The following is a 16077-nucleotide window of genomic DNA, read 5'->3' on the forward strand; positions in this document are numbered from 1 at the left end:
AGGTGGAGTACTGCATCCAGTTCTGGGCGTCGCACTTCAGGAGGGGTGTGGACAGCATGGAGAGGGTCCAGAGGAGGGCCACCCGCGTGATCAGGGGACAGCAGAGCAGGCCCTACGAGGAGAGGCTATGGGACCTGAACCTGTTCAGCCTCCACAAGAGAAGGCTGAGGGGGGATCTGGTGGCCTGTTACAAACTGGTCAGAGGGGACCAGCAGGCATTGGGAGAGTCCCTGTTCCCCCGAACACTACCAGGAGTGACTAGAAATAATGGTCACAAGCTGGCAGAGGGTAGATTCAGGCTAGACAGCATGAACACTAAATAGTATGGTACATAAATGATTTGCTGAATGTGTAATTTAAACTAGAGTGGGGCATGAAGGCAAAGCACATTGGTCTGTGCACCTAGTGTGAAATGCAGGAGCCTGTTCAAAATAGTTGGTCAGAAAACAGGCTCATATTTCATAATTGTACCAACAATAGAACATACATGTGCAAGCTGTTATGGCCTAACTGTCATGCCTGCCTGATTCTGTCCTGATCCTATAACAAAACAGATTAATTAGGAGTCAAAGTTAGTGCCAGGTAGCTAACTTGCATCACTGCAGAATCATGCAGACAAAAGGGGTGATGTTTGCTCAACAGCAGCAACTCTCGCCCCTCTTTTAAAGCGTCTAAAACTCATGTTTCTCCAGACGCTGCATTGGATCTCTTTTCCCTTCCCTAAAACATTAATAATTACCCAGTATTCCCAATCAGAAATCCAAAGGATTAACCCAGCCTTTATATCAGACTCTTGTGTACAGTCAGGCATTGGATATTTGAAATATACTTACCTCTCATGACCTCGTTGACATCGCGGCTTACAGGTTGTTCCCGAAGTAGTGGACATCCTGGCATTGTTCTCCCGCCATTTGGGTAAAAATCCAGATGTCCAGAGGGCTGATTGATTCCAACAGCTGTAAAATGTGATGTGTTCAGTGCTGACTGCCTTCTAAATGGCAGCTGGCAAGCTCGGTGGATTGGTCTCCATGCAAAAACTTACCAAAGTCAAAAAACAAGCGACCAGCATTACTGTGAATGACGTCAACAAATTCTGCATCGGAAGGATCCAACCTGACCTCAGGAGGCGTGGAATGGAAATAGGGCCCAGCCGGATCCAAGCCTAAGTAGAAAAGGAACATGCATTGTGATTATTACGTGTACTCTGCTAGACGGAAAAACCTTTTTGTTAGGCATGCCACAAATTAGCCCCACACCTTCCCCAAGTGCCTCTCCGCTCCCTTTTCCCTGTCCAATCTGCTTTTCTTTCTGCTCCCCTTCCTGTCCTCCCTGCTCAATCTGCCGCTCAGCTTTCATCTCCGTGCCCTGTGCTTCCTGCCCCATCTGGTGCTCTGCTTTTTGCTTCGTGTGCTGTATTGCCTGTCCCCTCGCTGATCTACCGTGGGCCACCTATGTCACTTGTGGCACATGCGCTGCACTTTGGCCACCCCTATTTCCATGTGTATTGTAACCTTTCCAGATTAAGGTCTACATTTTGGACTATGCACCCAGATTGGCACTGACAGTGGCAGTTGTCATGATGGGCAGGCACAATGGTTAGCATCTAAGCGGTAGTGGATGGAGACTTTGTACAGTACTTTTGTGCATATGAATAAATCACAGTGCTCTCCAGCGATGGTGAGCCAGTATTGCCTACAGCCGGTTTGCAGCTGAGGTAATACCCCATTTAGTTCTAATGCTAGTGTGCCCTTTTTTTTTTTAAGGTGAAGTCCAGGAGCTTTAATCCTAGCTCTCTCTAAGTGAAATGCATAATTTTTTTTTGATTATTGTGCACAGACATGATTTAGTTACAGTGTTGTTCCTGCACCAATTAGAATTGAGCATAATGTTCGAATTGGAAATTACTATAGCTTTCTTTTGAAAGGTCACAACTTGAAATGCTGAAACAAACTGTTGAACTGGACTGTTAAGAGTAAATAAGATAATGAATCCTGAATGTTTTAAAAATCTGCAGCCCCAAGACGAGTAACGGTCCCTAACTTATTCAACTACCGTTAACTAGTGGCATGTCCCCCACGCTGACTGTGTTTTTCCTGCCTTTGCCTTAGGCTTGCCTGGCTTCCACAGTGCAGGACTAGAAACACAGCAGAGCTCAGAGAGGTTGGGGAACAGTTAAGAAGTTCAACCTCTGCTGCAATTCAGTCATCCTACTGACAACTGAAGCCACATATGGATATGGGGAACTGAAGACAATGTTCTGGCATGTGATGAAGGGTTTGTGAAAAGGCAAGACCCAATTTTACATATTGCCATTGCTTCTGGTAGTACTTGTCAAGTACAGTGCGTGCTCTGGATTCATCAGAAAGCAGGGGGTTCTTGTCCTTGGGTACGTTATCCTCTCTTTAGTCTCACAAGATGAAATAGTCTCTGGTACCTGTTATTCGAGCAATGCCTCTCTTCCTTCTTCCTGCTTCACCTGCAGCATGTGCTCCAAGACTGTGACCAATAATGTGGATGTTGGCAGGCGTGTATCCGTAATCTCTCTGTTGAAACGCAGGAAAAAGGGGAGGGAGGAAAGTGTGTGTGTGTGTGTGTGTGGGGGGGGGGGGGGGGGGGGGGTGATTTTGTGATAATTACTGGGTAAGGGGACTGACAGGGAGCGGGGGCTGTTGGGAGCTATCTGCAGACACCGTTCCCTGCAGGTGTATCTGATGCTTTGTGCAGCAGAGGCACCCCACAAATTAATTTATATGGAAATATATATGGGACATCTGAACTGGAGATGTAGATCTAATGCAGCGCCTTGAGCCTGCAGCAGTCCTGAGATGACGAATGCCTTCCTTGCCCACGGCGGTTATGCAGGATTGCCAACTCTCAAGATTTTTGGCATTGTTCTTAAAGTCTACTCTTTGGGAACGTGAAAAACTTAACTCTTTCTCTTATGTATGTATATAAATATATATATAAAAGAAAGAGCTAAGTTTTTTTCATATTCCCGAAGCATAGACTTTAAGAATAGTGCAAAAATCATGAGTGTTGGCAACACTGGTTATGATCAATTTACTTCCAATGCATACTAGGCCATGACCACAAATTCTGCTCCCCTCCCAAAAGCCTCTGCTGCTTCATGCCTCCATACAACATTTACTTTCTGTGCGCACCAGCAAACCTGGTTCTCACTCCTGGAATCGGTGCAGGGACAGCAAATGGACTTTCCTATGTCCCATGCGCTCTGCAGTACTCCTGACTCCCATCCCCTTCCCTCGAGTGAGGACGGTGAGCCCTGGTGGGGGCGTTTGGATTGCTGTCTGTGCTGTGTTCGTGCTGAGGATGAATTAGACTTTCTTCTTTGGGGGCGTCAGCCTGTGCCCTTCCACCAGCCCTCAGTTCACACTTGCACCAACATGAAATACAGAGCAGTTAAGGCAAGAACGTTTGACGCACACCTCTACCCAACGATGGGCTGGTCGGCTTCCTTTTCTAAGGAGACACTACCACCTTGTGGCATATTTGGGTAATTCAAAAGTCGTTTGTAGGATCTGTCCAACGTGTTTCATGGTTGTGGCACAGATACTGCAAACATTAGACACATGCTTAAGTTTCCAGGCATGTCATGATTTATGGTAAAGCATGTGCCCTAGGTGGTTGCAGGAGTGGAGACTTTAAACACGGCTCTCTTACATAAGGTTATCAGCAACTCTGCTTTTTGTCTATGCCAAGTCAGATCTAAGCATGCCCTTGGTTTTTAGATCTATTTAGATTTTTTTAGATCTATTATGAGAGAACTTTAGAGGCTGTAAAGAATATAAAATGAAAGCTCCCCTACACAGCCCATATGATGTGGTTATGCGTCTACACATAGCATGGAACGGTGGGTAAATAAGACATCTTTACCTCCAGAAGGTCCATTAAATACTTCAGTTCGGCCCCCACAATTCGAACATTGCTGACTGCGTCTGTGTATATGACATCTGAGCCACCCCTCCAGTCTACGACAATGCAGTTCACATCTTCCACTTGAAACATTAACTGGTGTATGTGAAAGCGAGAGAGTGGAAGAAAAGGATAAATTAAGAGTAATCGAGGGTAAAGCTTGGGATTTAATTAGTAACGTATTGAAGTTGGCTATGGAAAGAGTATCATTTCAATTATGGTGCTGGATTTTGTGTCCTGTACCCGTGAACTTAGCCACTGCTCTTGCAAGAAGCTCATGTTAACCTGAAATTCTGCTCCTCTTCTATGACTAGTCCTATTGAAGTCTGTGGTGCAACTTTGGTCCCTACCATTGTAATTGCTGAAAAAGGTCCACGACTTCTATTTAGAAATAATAAGATGGAGACCATATGTGACTGAGCTGCTTTCTCTTCAGATGTATTCTCAGAAGAATTGCTATCTGGGTTCCAACTACAAGGCTGGTTTTGACTTTCAGTTACCCTAATGCCGAGCATTTTCTGCAGTAAATCATAAGATATTTCTTAGAACTTGGGTATGAAAAAAAGCATATGAAGGGCTTAAAAACTGAGATGATCGTTCATTAGCATTCATATGATTTAGTGGGAAACCACATAGTGAATTGTTAAAAAGGAATGGAAGCTGAAATTTCAAACCTGAGTGGAGTAACATTGAAATAAAAATACTCGTATTCTACCTTGCACATGTCCATTAGCCAAATGATGTCATTTCTGATAGAATATCCATGTATAAGAAAACGAGTTGTCCTGTTGGTTTGGAAATTTGAGGCTTTGATAGTTGAGGGCTTTATGGCAGAAATTTCCTGTATTTAAAAAAAAAAAAAAGAAGAAAAAAAGGAAAATAGCTGAATCCTCTCCTTCAGTGGGGATCTGGGTTATGTTCCTTTTCCAGTGCCCCACCGGGTGACCTTTGGGATATCATTTCCATTCTGTTCCTCTGTTTTCCCACTTATAAAATGAAGGTGATGGTATTGACCTTTATAACATAATACTAAGATGTACTCATGAAAAGTACCATAGAAAATCATGGTAGTATTAAAATGTATCAAATGAACACTGAACATAACACCTACAAGATGGAGATTGAAGGCTGCATGCATGTTTGTCCCTATTTTTCTTTTCTTTTCTTTCTCAATCCCTAGTTCTGACTCCTTTAAAAACAAGACAGAATTTCATCCCCTCTTTCTTTTTGTATTATTAAACACTTTGTGGGCTACAGGGAAGAAATGTCAGGATTATAAGGTTAGAGACCATGGATAAAAGTATATTAGTTGCTAGTGGAAACGGGTCTTTTAACTTTTGAATAAAATATTAGTTGAATTTTAGTTTACTTTCAAACTTTGATTTTTATTTGTTTTTTATTAAGATGTATTAACTTCGACAGTCCAATAAGTGATTGGGGGAAAATGTTAGTTCCTCAGCTCATGCCTTGTCTGCAGTGAAAGGATGAGAAAGGTCATAGGCTGCATCAGAACTTGCTTTAATAAAAAGTCTCTGTAACCTTGTTATGTATTAAGTAAAAAGGCAAAAAATGTCACTTTTTCACCATTGTCAGTTCACCATTCACTTTTTTTATTATTAATTTCCTTCTAATTGAATCAGGACTTGATTGCTTTGGAAGCTGTTTTCCTTCTGCCACAGAGTAGTTCCTAGTCTAGCAAATGCATTGTGTGTGTGTGTGTAAGGCAGCACCCTCACTCTGAACACCACCATCCTTTTGAGAAGTCAGATGTAGATATAGTCTACCCCATTTAAGTGCTTCCTTTTAGGGCTGATAAAGGCTATACAGGTGTAGCAGGCTTACCTTTTGTAGCTTGGGTTGAGTCCCAGGCTCGAGAGTCTGCTGCTTGATTGGTGGAGCCCACCCACCAATCAGGAGGCAGCAAGAGGAGTGAAGCCATGCCCCTTTCCCGAGGGGAGGGGGAGAGGAGCTCCACGAACCTGATTGTAGACTGCCCTGAAGAGTATATAAAGAGCAGCATGCCTGGCACAAGGGGCCATTTGGTGAGGGACTTAAGAAGTGTGGAGCAAGAAAAGCTGGGGAGCTCTCCCCCAGCGGGCAGTAGGCCCAAGGCTCCTGAAGCCGCTGCTGGAGGAGCAGCCTTGGGAGTGGTGCGAGACCACTCGGGCTGTTGACGGCGCACGAGGACGGTGCACAGAGACCTGGCCCTGGAAGTGGTGTGAGACCGCTTGGGCCCATCATGGTGCGTGGTTCGGCATACGGAGTCCAGGCTTTGGGAGCCACAAGTGGCGGTTCGAGCCTGCAACCCCGGTGAGTGGCTGGGTGTTATGGTGCGCGGCTCAAAGCACGGAGCCCAGGTTCTGGGAAGCTGCAAGCAGCGGCTCAAGCCTGAAGCCCTAGAGGTCTAGCAGGCCACTCGGCGCATGGGGTGGCGCACAGAGCAAGGGCCTTAGGAGCCACAGTGCAGCGGCTCAGGACCCATCTCCCGGCAAGCGGCCGGGTCTCACGGTGTGCAGGGTGGTGCAGAGAAGCGGAGCGAGGAAGCGGCAGAGGCTGCTCGGGTTAGCCACTCAGCTAACTGGGGGAACATGAGTTACTGGGCCCTTGGGTCCCAGAGTGGAAAATGTTTGAGGGGGGCAAACCCCAGAGAAGGGGCGGGGTGAGCAGTCTTTCGCCCCACCCCCAGGGACCCCATTGAAAGAGAGACCATCTATTGCCATGAGTCAGACACTATATTAAGGAATAGATGTTATTGAGATTGTTTATGTCTGCGCCTTTTATTTTGTAATTGAAATGTTGTATTGTGTTGATACTCCTGAAATTGTTTTATTGTGATGGGTAAATAGTGTTATCATAGGACAGAGTAATTTCTGAAAAGCACCCTATTAGTTTCTTTGATTGTTAGGTCCCCTAACTGGGTAGGGGTCCATTGATGCATTAAAGAAAGAGGGACTGTTCCTTTGTAGGAGTAAAATCACTTTTCCCCTATTAAACTTTGTGTGACACTTTTTAATTGAGTATGGGTTCCCCACTAGGGTGGGGAAGCTGTGGGTTTTTTGTGTATATATTGGTTTTTCCTGGAGACTGTGGTTGGAAGCAGTTTTTCCCACGGTGTTATTTAGGGTTTGACCTTGGTTGTTGGTTAATGGTCACTGTGTAAATCTATGTATATGATATTTAGTTTTATGTTTATGTATATTCTATGTTAATAAATATTGTAAATAGTTAAGAGCCTGTCTAGAGTCTAACCCTATGGAGGAAGGAGGGAACCACGTGTCCGTGATGGTGATCCCTCCCACAACACCCTCACCTCTCACCATGTCCTTGTGATTGGGATCAGGGCACACCCTTGGGTGTACCTGGGCTACATAGGACTTAATCTGGTAAATACACTTTTTGGGACTCAATGGCTGTGATGCCTGGTAATTAACAGAAACACCTGGATTCATGGTTTTTGTGCCTCATACAAGCTTGCTACCTTGTTTGAGTGTACCTCATGCCCTTAATAACAACCTTGATATTCACAGGGCCTACTCAGTTCAAGGTACGTAAGCCTTGAGAGAAATGGTGGCTCCTAGTCAGGTTAAGCAATTTTGCAGTTAAGCAGAGTACATTTACATTATAATGGGCCCACAAGTTGCTATGTACATTAAGTGGTTTATGCCCTTATGCAAAGTAACCAACAGATGCAAAATTGGGACTGGCATTATGTTGTAGTTAAGTGAATTATGCACTCAACTGATCTGAATATAGGTGTGCTTCACACCGTACAAACTTCACATACGGCCGGCTAGTCCCCAGAGTGATAGGTCCATGTCTCCATTTGTTTTTCTACCCTTTACCAATAAATAATCCTTATTGTCTCCCTCTGTCTGCTAATGCAGCAAGTCTGGGGATCGTTAGACCAAAATGGTCCTGCCTAGATCAAGAGGTTGGATGATACCTTGAGGTCCCTTCCAGCTCAATATTTTTTCCCCTGCCATGAACACTGGCAGGAGGTGTGGGCTGGGCAGTATTACCCTGATCTAACTCTTATGGAAGTAGATAGTACTACCAGCACTGAGTTTAATGGCACTTTGGCCAAGTCCCAGTGGGGCAATCCCATTGAACTCTACCCTTTTTCTCCACACTTAGCCTCCCCTTGCACTGCTCTGGCTGAGGTTTCTTGCTTGGAAATTCAGAGGATTGCTCCAAAGATAGTAGAGTTCAGGGTGATAACGAGTGTGTGCATCTTATGTGTTTTAATGAATACCTTATCCTTTTGCATTAAATGAGAAATAAAAGAAAGAACATATTTCCCTTGCTTTCATTCTTTGTCTTTCCCTTCTCTCAGGGCTCTCTCCCAATATGTCCATGTTTTGCCATAGCCTTTTCTCCAGTGCTTTTCAATGTCATTTTTCTTTTAGTCTCTCTCTTCTGAAGTGTGTTAATAATTGTTCCTCCTCCTTTCCTTCCATCTGTCCCCCTTTCACTGCCCTTTTCTCTGCTTCTCTCTCCTTTCTTGTACATACGCTCTTTAATTCTCCTTGAGTCTTCCTTATCCGTCTCCTCCTCCTTCTGTCTCTCCTGTGTCTCTTCATCCCTTGTATTCTTGTTTCTCCTCTTCTTCTCCTACTGTACAACCTCTCCTTTATGTCTCCTTTCTACCTGTCCTCCATTACTCCATTTTGCCTTACTTAAAAGTAACATGCAGGCAGGACCTCTGAGAGCAGGAGTATGTGATTTAGGAGTCTCACTGCTTAAATGCATAGGCTGTACCCCAGATCCTCAAGTCTACCCTGCAAAGCCTTCCTAGACTGGAGCCAGGTCTTTGGAGGCTTGTCAAGCCCAAATTGTGGCAGAACAGGTTTTCTTTGTAGTTCCCTTTCTGGCTTTGGCCTTTGGGTAGCAAACCTGAAGCAAGAGTTTGACCCTTTGTTTATTGCCAAGTGCACGCGGGGTGCTTATAAGCATTCGGAATACATCAGCAGGCTTCAATCACTAAAATGACATTGTTGGAGGCTTATAATTGATACTGTGTGAATAGATGTGACTTATTAGAGTAAATGCCTGGAAAAAGGCAATGGAATAGGGAGAAATCAGCAGGTAATAGTGGGATGGTGTATGCTGCCAAACTGAGACAGTTCTGGTGGAGAGCATGGAAAAAGGACACAGATCTTTTTTTTCAGAAAAGCGTAGTTAACGTTTTCAATTTTTAAACGAGACCTGGCTCTTCTTACCTGGCATCTGTTGGGGTTGTCTCTAGTGTAGAGGAGGAATGTGGTCTTCACTCGTTCGGGAGAGCTGGGCAAGCCTGTCAGTGGTCTTTGCAGTGTACCAGTCCATGGTGGTTTATTTGGGAAGCAGCCAAGCCTCTGATAACAAATGTCTCTTCCTGTGACACACGAAGTTTGGGTGCATTAGAAATGGGTTCCAGTTTGGCTCTGTAGCCGAGACTACCACCACTTTCAAAGGAGGTGATGGAGGGGTTTGCTTCTCTTTGCTTCAGGGACCTCAAAAAATGGCAGTGAATTCTCTTCTAGAGAGGTGATTAGTTTTCCTCTGAGCAACACTGTTGAGGTCATAACAGTTTCACTGGGGACAAGTCGGGTTCCCAAAGGTTTCAACCAGACTCCAAGGGTGCATCTAACAAAACTATAGCATAAGTCCTCTATATCCTGGAGGAAATGGGGATGACCAAAGCATCTACATCACGGAGGATCTTTTAACCTTGTCTCTCTTCCCAACCCACCCAAGCACTCCCTGGGTACCATTGGACAGAGATCCTTGAGCGCAAGACTCGCACTACTTCCTTTGGGCCACAGAGGTGGATGGAGGACTTGCTTCGTGCATGTTGGGCTAAAGAAACTCAACTGCCTTTTTTGCTAATTAAGCAAATTGCTCCTAAAAGAATAGCTGTGTTTTCTCTTGTCTTTCTCCACTAAGCACAGGGGAGCCACTAATTTTGAACCATTTCTGTAAAAGGGCAGATTGAAGGCTTTGGCACCATAACAAGTTTTCTCAAAGTCTGCTTCTTAATTAAACCAGTTAATTTAACCAAGCCTGCATTTTAGCCAGTTTTGCTCAGAAATAATTGTCCTGTAGAGGCAGGCTATCCCATAACTGGTTCCAGCACGGTTTCTATGACCTTTCTCAGAGAAAGCGGCTAGTGGCTGGAAACAGGACTCTTTGCTCCGTATGACAGCTCCTGCAAGTATAAAGTCTTACTGGGGAGGGCACAGTTTGAAGGCAGAGGCAGGACAGCTGCTCTTCGTACCACTACTAAGCTTTGCTTGGTAACTAGAAAAAGATGGAAGGTGCTTTTATTTTTTAACTACTTTTAAACTTTCTTCCAGAGATGCAAATTTATGCAGGCTGCACCCCTTGAAGAAAATATATACAGCCCTGACTAAACTCCCTCGAAACAAGCATGCCTTTGGATCACTTCGTTCAGGGAAGTTCTTCACATGACGGCCAACATACCATGGATTATCAAGCCCACATATTAAATAACTTCCTCTATTTACCAACAGGCTTAAAGGGAAGCAGAAGTGCCCAAAGCAATACACATTCAGTGCACACCTAAAACGTAGTCATTTCGTCACGTTTATTGTTTAAATACAATTACGAGAGACAGTCTATGGGAGTCACCATTAAAAAGCCATTTACCCAACCTTTTTCTGCTGTATCTGCACCCTGAGGAGTTCCTGCTCCAAACAGAGAGAAACAATACAAAGGTACTCTAGTGCCTGAGAGCAAATGATGACATGTTAATAGCAGCAACGACCACGCAGGTTATTCCACACTTTGTACAACTGGCAGAAGTGATACCAAAACGGTATATGAACCTGCAGATGCACTGTATGTTTGAGACCTTACAAGTGATCTGGGCTTTTCTTAAGAGTTCTCAATCACTTTAGGAACTTGGCAATCATGCCCTTAGATTATATTATTATTTTTGTTGTTATGTAGCTCTTGGCACGTTCTTGATTAAAGATCAGACCTGCATGCCTTGTTTGTGTATCGGGACCACCTACTGGAAAAGCTACAGCCTAAATAAGTCACTGGCTTCCATTGCCTCATCAACCTGCATTTGTACAGAAGCAATGTGCATTTGAAGCACATACACATTTCCTGCATGCTTGTATATTCAGCCTTACACATTTTGTTGAGCCCTTACTTTGCTATTTAATGTATAGCAACTTTAAGTGAAAGAAGCATAGCAGGGGTCAGACTCATTAGCTGTCATGTTGAACAATCTCATCTCACTGTTTTCTTGTGTTTGCTCGGTACGTCTATCGGAGGCCACCTGTTCAATCTTGTTTATAGCTAGAGAGTAAGCAGTTTGGAGCGGGGACCATCTAGTTCTGTGTTTGTGCAGCACAGTGAAGTCCTAGCCTGTGCTTGGGCCGCCAAAATGATACCACAATACAAATAATAATTATTCTGAACAGGAAACAGTTGTGAAAGGACTAGACTCCTCTTCCATACAGAGATATAGGGCTATCTCCCTTTCCTTTTGCCTGTTGAATCTTTTCTTAAAGAAAAATTGCTGGGTGAATATGGTGAAGATATTAAACTAAGGAACAAATCAGTCATAAGGAGAACCACCATTCCATATCAAACTATTATTGTAACATTTTTGTTAAAATATATGTAAAAGTATTGAGGTTTGAGCAAGAAGAATTCAGTCACTTGGTAGTCCTCGTCTGTATCTAGTCTCACCTTTGGCTGTGTCGAGCAGAAAAAGTGCAGCGATCCAAATGCCAAACATCTAAAGCAAAATAAATACACAATTTAAAGCAGAATAAAATGTGCATCCAGAATTCAGCTAAGATTAGATTAATCCATTCACAAAAATACTGTCATGTAGTAGGAGCATTGCCAACCTCAAGCATTTCAGCTCATTGAAATGGACCCAGTAGGTTCAGGGTTGGGTGAAAGATCACGTTTCCAAAGAATGGAAGTGGAGTTTGTGTTTCCTGCAGGAGTTTCAGATTTTTCTCTGTGAACGTCAGAGCTTGAAAGTTTTTTTGTTAAAAGGAAACCCGAGTTTCTTTTGTAACCACTTGACTCCAGAAGTTAAAGCTGTAAAAGAACCCTATCCAAAGACTTCAATAAAGTCAGTGGAGCTGGAAACGCTGAAGTAGAGTTCTAGCCATTTAAATTGCAAAATCTTTGGAGGAGGGGTGTCTTTGTGTAGTGACCTCTGAACATGAACTAAGCAGTAGATGCATCTACACGTGCACATTACTGCGGGGTTGATTAGCTCTGCAGTAAAGTGTCACCGTGTACACATGAACCAGTATTGGGACTCAGGTATTTAATTAACTCCACCATAAGATAATACTGTCCCTGTCAGTGACAGTACTATCTTATGGCATAGTTACTTACTACACTGAAATGCAGGTATAGATGGTGACAGGGACTGGCCACCACGTGGCTCCATACTTTAGCACTCTTGTGCCCGAGCCAGCCCCTCTGCCCAACACCACCCTCTGAGCCCAGGGTTGACCCCCTGAGCTTGCTGCCATCCTGGGGCTGCTCTGCCCCGTCTCAAACTACTACCGCCCCAGGCAAAATACAGAAGCTGCGCCTGGGAGCAGTCAACTCTGATGCAAACAGGTCTGGAGTTTATCACGTCACATTGATTGCACATGTAGATGCACCCGCTGTGAGATTCATGGTCCATACCTAGGCCTTCTGGGGGCTACCCCCAAATAAACAAAAACCGATCCTTGCTGATCTGCCTCGGTAATGGACGTTCCAGACACATGCGTGATACAGGGGGCTAATCTTGCTCTTCATATGTAAAACCTTTTCTAGCGTTGCTTCAGCACTTGGAAGAGGTAGCTAGAGTATCCTGAAATTAGCCAGCTGTGGATTATTGAGCCTTGAGTACTATCTACAGGTATCGTTGTGTTCCTCATGCCACTGGTTTTTGGGGAATGTTTTATTGCCAACCTAAGCCTTGTCCATAGCATGTGTTCATTTCTGCTTCAGAACGGTGCAGGTAATCCATCTTGGGGTAGATTTGCTAATTGCTGTATATTATCTGAGAACTCTGAATGGGTGTCCAGACAGGTTCTCGCTAGGGTCGAGTTATGTCATTTAAAATGGTATCACTGGAATGCTATTTTTTTTTCCATTACTTTGCAGTAGGACCTTAAATTGGACTAATGGTCTTGATGACCTGATGAGGTATTGATCGTTTCTATCTGGGAATTTTACAGGTAAATAAGTGAGATTTTTGGTGACCTGCTGAAACAGGGGTGTCATATATACAGCCCAGGAGGAGCTGGGAATTTGCAGGGCAGTGCCTGCTGCCAAATTCCCATTTATGGAGCCCTGATGGGCATGTGCGTTGGCAGCAGGAGCGGGGCAAATGATTGCTTCATTAACCCTTGCAATGTTGCTTGCCCCACTGTCACCAAGTCTGATTTCAGCCCAGGAGCTTCCTTGCAGTCTGGACCCAGCTCACAAGGAGCTCCGTGGTCTGGATTTGGTCCAGGGGTGTAGGTTAGCATGATATCTCTATGCTAGAGTGGTGTCAATTAAGAATTAAAGTTTCACCTAATATATAAACATTCTTGTCAAATTATAGTATTTATACATCTTGGAGAGGATTTTCAAGAATCTAAGTGAACTAGGAAAACAAGTGTCATTGGCTTTGAATGGGACTTGTGTTCTTAATTGACCTATAAATGTTTGAAAATCTCAACCATAACTTCCTAATTTGTACTCATCAGCCCTCATCCATCAAACCACTCAGTCACTGGCTTACCTTGTCATTGGAGTCAATTAAAACTGCTTAAAAGTGTTTTATGGGCTTTGCTTACTTGATACCCTACTTGGGTAGCTCAGCACATACAGCAAGGTTTCACACTTTACAGTTTATGCCATCTGTACTATGAAAAATTAATGCACTTGAAGTTGCATGTCACTTCCAAAGATTCGAGGCCACTTGGCTAGCTGAGTTTTGTCATAATGTGGATTCAAACAACAATACCTTTCTAATGGATTTGCTAAGTTATTTAAGTGAAATTAGTCATTAAAACAACCTCAATTAGTAAGGTTAATCACTTTCTAAAACTTAAATTTAGTATGCATATTTTTTTCAGATAGAGGGCTCTACTAGTTGGGACAGAATGTATTAGTAAGTTCTCAATGGCCATGAAGTGCAATTTTATTACATATAACATTTTTTTCAGCAAACTGGATCAGTTTCTGGTGCTCAAATATATTCCTGTCTCCCACTGAGTTCAGTAAGGGCTGTCACCTGTAACGGAGGTCAAAAGTTAATCTTGCATCCCAAAATAAAATATTTTAAACTTGGGCTTTGCAATTTATGGTCTGCAGGCTGGATCTGACCCACAGACCTGCTGGATCTGGCACCATGAAGCTGGAGGGCTTTGCCTATGCCCATTCTCGTGCCATGGCTGAGCAGCAGGGAGATGCCCCCATGCCCATGATGCTTCACCCTGCCCACCCTCCTCCACTTGCTAAGGCTGTGGCCTGGGGGCAGCTTTTAGCCACTGGGCAGCTTCCCCCTGTGCCCGTGCTGTATCTGGGAGGTGGGTTAGGGATAGGGTTCAGTGTGGACACAGCTCCCACTGCCTGGCCCTGGCGCAGCTCCCCATGGGCTATAAGCTGCACTCAGACCCCACCTGGGGAGAAGCAGGTAGCCGCATGGGCGCAGCTCCCTCCTGCTTGGCCCTGGCACAGATGCAGCGAACCCCCCTCCCCTCCTCCACTGCTGACACACTGCCAAAGCCCCCCCAGCCCACCCTAGACCAGAGCTGAGTTGTTCTGGCTCACAGCTTAGAAAGGTTGATGGCTGCTGCCTTAAACAATAGATTTTATCTTAGTTTAAATAATTAGCAGAAGGCAGAGACTGAGAAGTAGCTGGACGTGTGTGATACAGGGGGGTGCTACAGGAAGGAAGAGAGTTAGCAAACAACTTAAATCAGTTCGCTAGCCTTTCATATCATCCATGCAAGGAAAAAAAACAAGGCTGTCCTTTACATGTCCTTGCTTCCATTTTAAATCTATTCTTAAATTAAAGGGGAGATGAAAAAGCAATCAAATATCATTAACGAGTCAGACCCTGTAAACTTAAAGTCTGGATTTATGAATAAGATGGATTTAATAGCTCTGCTCTTAAATTCTGCATAAATTAGCCTGGTGTTGAGCATTACAGATCTGCTAACTGGTATAGTGAGGGTGGGAAAGAAGGGCTTACTATGCTGGACAAAACTAACATCCTCAAAGGAGCAGATGAGAAAGCTCTTGTCTAATTTCAGTCACTGCGTTCCCACAGTATCTCGCTAATGTTAAGCTCTGCTTGGGACGAGGGATTGATTTGTGTAGATCTCCTTGCGAGCTCAGAGCATAAATTTGTTCTGCTGCTGTCTGGGCCTCTTCATTCACACAAGGGATAACGAGCATCCTGACAGGACGCATCTATGTCCTTAGGTATCCCTGGCAGTCGCACACTACCCATAGAAAAGTTTGAAGTATGAACTTTAGATCTGTCACCTTAGGCAAGGATTTTGGAAGACCTTTCAAAGGGCTAGAAGAGAAGCAAAACTCCCAGCGCACACCTCCAATGGAGACTTACCCTTTGGTCATTACTCTTCCTTCAGTTTCCGGAGTATGTCTTCAGCTTGAAAAGCTCCTGACAGCACAAATCCACGCTGTGTTAGAGGTATGCTGCCTTTTAAGAAGACTAGAACCAGTTCAGACCAGTTCTGTGAGTCTCCGCCCATATAAATCCAAGAAAACATTTTCCAACGTGACCTTATTGTTCTAGTTGGTACCTATTTGTAAAGCTAATGTAGTGCCCAGATGCACGATAGGAGCCTCACTTTAGATAGCGATGTGTAGATTTTACGATTTTAAGAAGGGATCATTATGCAGAAATGTAGTCTGGGATTAGGTCCTTTGTTGCACTGGGGGGTCAAATGATTTGCTTAGGGTCACATTGGTGCTAAGCCAGCCATTGGGCTCGGGATTCTCGGGTCCAAGCCGAGCACTGTCATTACAAGACCATTGGTCCTCTCTCAGGGCGTAGTTCATGCACCAAAGGACTTACAAGTTTTTAGTGTGTGCTTGAAAGTGCCTAAATCTGGTGTTTAGGCACATAACACTGTGGTCACTGGGGCT

The 16077-nt window shown here is 44.2% G+C and overlaps 1 protein-coding gene across 1 annotated transcript; it reads right to left on the bottom strand.

Moving 5' to 3' along the window:
- Nucleotides 1-499: 499 nt before the first annotated feature.
- On the bottom strand, nucleotides 500-15550 carry LOC102385005 (pancreatic lipase-related protein 2-like). The gene is made up of 9 exons (XM_006038752.1): nucleotides 15533-15550; nucleotides 11638-11686; nucleotides 9153-9307; nucleotides 4649-4774; nucleotides 3895-4029; nucleotides 2435-2543; nucleotides 1043-1162; nucleotides 834-956; nucleotides 500-540 (listed from the first exon to the last, which is right to left on the bottom strand). Exons 2-9 carry the CDS (start codon nucleotides 11684-11686, stop codon nucleotides 500-502), a joined length of 858 nt encoding a protein of 285 aa, XP_006038814.1. The 5' UTR covers nucleotides 15533-15550.
- Between the last annotated feature and the right edge of the window lie 527 nt (nucleotides 15551-16077).

Source organism: Alligator sinensis, unplaced genomic scaffold (genome assembly GCF_000455745.1).
Source record: "Alligator sinensis unplaced genomic scaffold, ASM45574v1 scaffold2074_1, whole genome shotgun sequence".
Lineage (NCBI taxonomy): Eukaryota > Metazoa > Chordata > Crocodylia > Alligatoridae > Alligator > Alligator sinensis.